Source organism: Melampsora larici-populina, assembly GCF_000204055.1.
Source record: "Melampsora larici-populina 98AG31 unplaced genomic scaffold MELLAscaffold_56, whole genome shotgun sequence".
NCBI lineage: Eukaryota > Fungi > Basidiomycota > Pucciniomycetes > Pucciniales > Melampsoraceae > Melampsora > Melampsora laricis-populina.
This window is the reverse complement of record NW_006768820.1, coordinates 297,361-303,056: the sequence shown is the minus strand read 5'-3', so window position 1 is coordinate 303,056 and position 5,696 is coordinate 297,361. Positions and strand designations below refer to the sequence as shown.

The following is a 5,696-nucleotide window of genomic DNA, read 5'->3' as shown; positions in this document are numbered from 1 at the left end:
CTGTGTTTAATTTCCAGACTTGAGCCCAGTGGTCAGGACTTCAGCAGGCTCCTGGTTGCCTGATGCAATCGAGCAGCACAAGTGCTGTTTCAAGGCCCTAACTTGAGTCCAAGAAGTCACAGCCTTCAGCCTGGGCTTGTGGCCCCTTGAAGGCTACCAAGGAGCCTCAAGCACTTGGCGGACTCACTACACTCCGTACAGGGATTATGTAGTACCATTGTGATCTACTTGATATTTACACCCATCTGTGGGGGATTATCTCCAAATATTATTTTACAAATTGAATGTTTTTCAAAGAAATTTGGAGATACAAACAAGGGTGAAACTGGTTTGAAGATACATGAAGAATTGGTCAAGAATGTCAACCTAGAGAGTATTAACACATACCCCTTAGGATTACAAAACTAAAAACATAACTTATGCTATCCACAAATCTTGTTCTCGAAGAAAAACCCTGCAAGCAGTTTCCCTTCGAGCAAAACCCACACCTCTAACTCCAGTCTCAAGAGTTGAAACCCTACTAATGAAGAGTCCCTTGAAAACGAACTCTAGAAGAGACGTATCAAAGGGACCAGTCCAAAAAACTACAATACTACCCTGACAACTGCAACCAGATAGTCAAGAACATACAATCTGGTAAGCAACCAGTCCAAGAAAAGAACACCCTGACCCAACGAAACGCAACTAATTAACTAATAAGATTACATCATCAACTAGGCGAAACTATTGAAGAATTTGATATAAAAGGACCTATTAGTTTGCGTTGAAAGATGGAGAATCATCTTAAATCCAATCAAACCAATTATCACTTTTAGAAAGATCATTCTATAACATTTCCAAAACCCAAGCCGATTACTATTAAATTAGAACTTATTACTTTTAGTGATAACTCTCTTTCAATTGTCTCAGTTGTGTTTTATCACAAATTTGTTATTCTATTCTGTTCCGTCTAAAGGTTTTACGCATTGACTCAAAGATCATAACCGCTCGAAATCATACCTTCGCTACAAGTCTAACATAGATCGAAAATCTTCTCAGTTCGAATAAAGCTAGTCTTTATTCCTATCCTAGAAGTAGACCTTACGATCGCCCTGAGATAGGAGTACTTTGTACCCATCTGTAGAAGACCTCAGAATATTAATTAACTATCTGGTGAGTACCTAGTTTGTTAAAAGCTATTTTAATAAAACTTTATCGCTAAATCAATTAGTGGCAGGCTCAAAGTTACCTTGGTAAGGATCACAATTCTCACTGAAACAAAGCCTATAAAAATTATAGTCAAAAGTACGTACATTCAGTCCTACTATTCTAAAACTTATCTTAGTTTTCGATACTTAGGCTGACATTTGGGGGCCTCATCTCACTTAAGTTTTTTTTTTCTTCTTCTCTCCTACGAAAGAATTCATAAAAAAAAACGGGACCTGTACCTTTTTCATTAAATCATTGAAAAACACAAAAACAAAACATATAAAAAAAATACAAGTTTTCTTTTTTGTCAAAAAATCTTTTTCTCTAATCCAAATAGAATCATCAAAAAACATTTTTTTCCCTTTCTGAACTATATAGTGGATCATTTAAATCTTCTCCAAGAGCTTCCCTTCTTCGAGTATCCAGATATTCATCCATTCGAACATCGAACTATAGTCGAAGTCCATAACACATCTGAAGCATACACATATATTTGGGAATTCCTCCATAACCAAATACGAGAACCAGTAAGCACATCGAACACATCAATTTCATCCAATACGGAATACGAAGAACAGTTAGTTTTTTTTACAGTGTTAAAAAAAAGAAGAAACAACACTAACATATACGTTTAATTACGACCTGCACATAGTGTCCCTCGCACCAGTCTCACAATTACCAACCTACAAAGCGCCTTCAGACAAGTCCCAGTCAGCGGACACCACTAGAAGCGAAGTCGAAGAGTTACTAGGCCCAGAAGATAACACTAGTAAGACATTGTGTATTCTTTTTTTTAGAAGACAGAATTTTTTACTCACTCATTACCTATAAAACACTGTTACAGTGAACGGAATCGAGACTACCAATAAGAACAGTGATCCATCTAACAACACGACTAGGGTGCCAAACCGAGATACCTTCGTCATCAACCCGAACCAAATTGATAATTCTGCATTCGGCTTACCTGGTCCTACCAACAATACAAACCCAATACGTAAGTACCTAGCCAACCTTGACAAATTAGAAGTAAAAAACCGAGTATCTGAAATGGCACCATCTACCAGAGCCAGTTCCAGAGCGTCAAGCATTTCAGACACCGCAAGCACGACCCAACCAACAGGACAGCTTGCCGTACAACCAATTGAATCCGGGCAATCCAGCACCTCCAGCCAGCACGACGGCTCAATCACAAAGTACCGTGCCCAAGACAGGATTGATCTTCGAAAGACAAAGTCAAGAAGTTCAGGAACTACTGTCCCTCCACCAACAGAACAACCGTCAGTGGATCCAAGCACGGGAAGACAAAGACTTGACAGTCTTCAAAGCTCGAACTCAGGATGCCAAAGAGTTTCATCGCAAACTTATCAAGAAGATAGGATACAAACCCCTCATGGAGTGGACCCACGGATGGAACCCAACAGAGTGGGATTGGACCACGTTCGAAAAGAAAGTACGACCAGCAAAGAAAACTCCATACGATCGTCCGAAGTCATCACGCCGTCCAGCAAGGATGACGAGAGCAGAGGAGATCTCATCCATCATCGACTCAGCGGGGAGAGCTTTGAGGAATTAGACCGTACCATTTTGCCACTTGATAGGGAGATGCTGAATCCTTTCCTACATCATATACAGACACTCTTTGATCCCATTGTATATAACTCGAAGAAACTCACTATTGAAATCATATCAATCAAGTCACTCTTTAAAAAGCATGACCAAACTACCAGACTTGACCATATTGACCAAACACTTACTGATCTCATTGATAATGTGAATAATCAAGTGAAATCGTTGAATTCGGTAAGTGCCGCAACACAAGCACTAAGAGAAGAACAGATTGAGTTTAAAAAACAAGCTATTCAGAATTGTGAGAAAACCGAATATGACAATATTAAAGCCTTGATATGTGAAGGAAACGAAAGTATTAAGAGTGAGATTTCCAGAGCACTTAACCAGTGTGTAAGAACAGTAGGGAACAACATCCCTGACGAAGAGGATGAAGTTATGCAAGAACTAAAAACCTGCTGTAAACAATTAATGAACAGAGTAGAAGATATGCACCACAACATGGGTCTCTTACACACACAGAACTTGAAACAAAATCAAGATAATTTGTTCCTTCGATCCCAGAATGAAGAAATAATCCTTGCTCTTTCGAATCTCAAACTAGACAGATTCTTACATGAAGAACAACCAACAAGACGTAACAGTCCCCTCAAAGACGAGCAAATCAGGGAACTACCACCCCATATGATCAGTACGCCGGCAGAAACATCACTGTCAGATGACATTAGCCCACCACCACCATCAGGTATACTACCGAAAAAAATAGTAAAAGAAGAGTCGGTTAAACCGTCGCAGAGTATAGAAAAACAAACGAGCACTTCCCTTAACAAAGAAATCACTGATACAGATGACAGCATTGTAGAAATAACAGAAGAAAAATTCAACTTAGATACTAGCATCTATAAAGCTCTGAAAAACGAAGTACCCTCGAGCAAGAATTGGCCAAAATTCTCGGGAGAAGGTGAATATGACCACTTACAATTCATCAAATGGGTTGATCGTACCAAAGAAGATATGCACATACCTGATTCACTTATCACAGCACGTTTAGGCTCAGCGTTTACCGGTTTAGCAGCACTATGGTTCACAGATAAAAGAGACGAGAAACAACTCACTTGGGAAGAATGGAAAGAAGCACTCAAGAAAAAATTCGGCACAAGGAAATGGCGCCGAAATATGCAGTCAGCATTTGATAAGGATTACTTTGACGCCCGTACCAACCCCGAACCAGTCAAATGGCTAACAAAGCAACGTAAGAGATTACAAGCCGCATTGCCTAACCTAACAGACGAAGAAGTTGTTGACAAAATACTAGAACAGTGTTCAGGACAATTAGACCATGACGTACGTAGCCGAATGAAAGAATGGGAGGATTTCGTAGATTTTTGTGAAATCTTCGAGGAAGTAGTAGATCGCACGACTAAAGGAAAACAAAGATTCGTTAGAAAAGACACAGAGTGGAAGACCCAAGCCACTACAGGTACTACAATTAATCCTAAATCCGGAACATCCCGACTAACCACAGTTAGGATCCCTGGAAAGTGTGACACGTGCGGCAGCGAGGAGAAAGGTCATGATTTCAGAGCATGCCGCAGGAAATCAAAAACAGTAAACATGATAGATCAAGACGACCATCCAGAGGAAGAAACTCCAACCCCAATTTTAGAACTAATAAATGAGGATGTCTCATCGTCTAGTAGCGACGACGAAACAGAAGACTACAACGTAAGAGCCATCCATCATGAATCCTTCAAAGTCATGGATATATCATGCATAGAAAATCACTCCACTAACAATGCCACATTTATTGAAAAAACCGTACTAAACAGTGATTTAGGAAGCCCCTTTTTAACAGTCACCTGTAATAGTTGGAAGATAAATATCCTTATCGATACAGGGGCATGTAACTCCATGATAACACCGGGAATTCTGAACAGGATTTGGAAAACTTGGGAAACAGATCTCAAACCGAAGAAAGATAGAAATTACTTGAGTATTTCAGGAAGCTTGACAGCTATAGGAGAAATTACATTGCCCATATACTTTCCCCACACGACTAACCCCTGCATACTAATGATAGATTTCGTTGTCATTGAAGACGCTAGTACTATTGATACTATACTAGGTGCTGACATGATGAATGCATATCAAATGGGAATTATGTATGAAAATGGAGTAAAACTCACTATTAAAGGAATGACTGAACCATTTGAGCCCATCCATGAAAAATGTATCATAGGACAAAGCCTTCGTAGTCATAGCATCAGAATGATAGAATCATGTACTTCAGTAGACATTGCACAAATACAAGCAGAACTAAACATCCCACATAAATGGCATAACGGTTTAGATTGCAAACAAGTGAGCGACGCCAGACAACTAAAGTCAAGACCAGCAGCAGGAAAAGCTCACATGATAGGATCGCATAGCATCACCAATGTAATAGTCGCAGACCAGGAAGTAGGTTTACTCCTTGACAGCGGAGCATCGTGCTCAGCAGTAAGCAAAACATTTCTTAACGAGATAATAAAAGACTGGGAAACTCGTTTACTTCCCAAAAGTAGAACTACATTTTCAGGATGTGGAGGATCTTTAAAAGCAATAGGGGTGATAGAAATTCCGATGATTTTTCCACACAATGAAGGATCTATCAGAATCAAACCCGAGTTTGTAGTGATGGAAAACGCGACTCCTAGATACTTTATTTTAGGAGATGACTTCCTTTCCCTTTATGGCATAGATATAATGCACACTAAAGAAAAATACTTCACTATTGGAAATGATAATAAAAGAAAGAAATTCGCCCTTCAAACAGAGAAACCTGTTTTGAATATAACACATATAGACCTGACACCACAGATACAAGATAAAATCAGTACCTGCTCAAAACTTGTTACCACCCAAACCGAACAGATTCGTGACCTAGTACAAAAATTCTACAT

The 5,696-nt window shown here is 39.4% G+C and overlaps 1 protein-coding gene across 1 annotated transcript; it reads left to right on the top strand.

Annotated features, from left to right (window-relative positions):
- Positions 1-2,235: 2,235 nt before the first annotated feature.
- On the top strand, positions 2,236-4,736 carry MELLADRAFT_111658 (uncharacterized protein; the record flags this gene model as incomplete). Its single annotated transcript, XM_007416055.1, has 3 exons — positions 2,236-3,214; positions 4,136-4,479; positions 4,692-4,736. 3 exons carry the CDS (start codon positions 2,236-2,238, stop codon positions 4,734-4,736), a joined length of 1,368 nt encoding a protein of 455 aa, XP_007416117.1.
- Between the last annotated feature and the right edge of the window lie 960 nt (positions 4,737-5,696).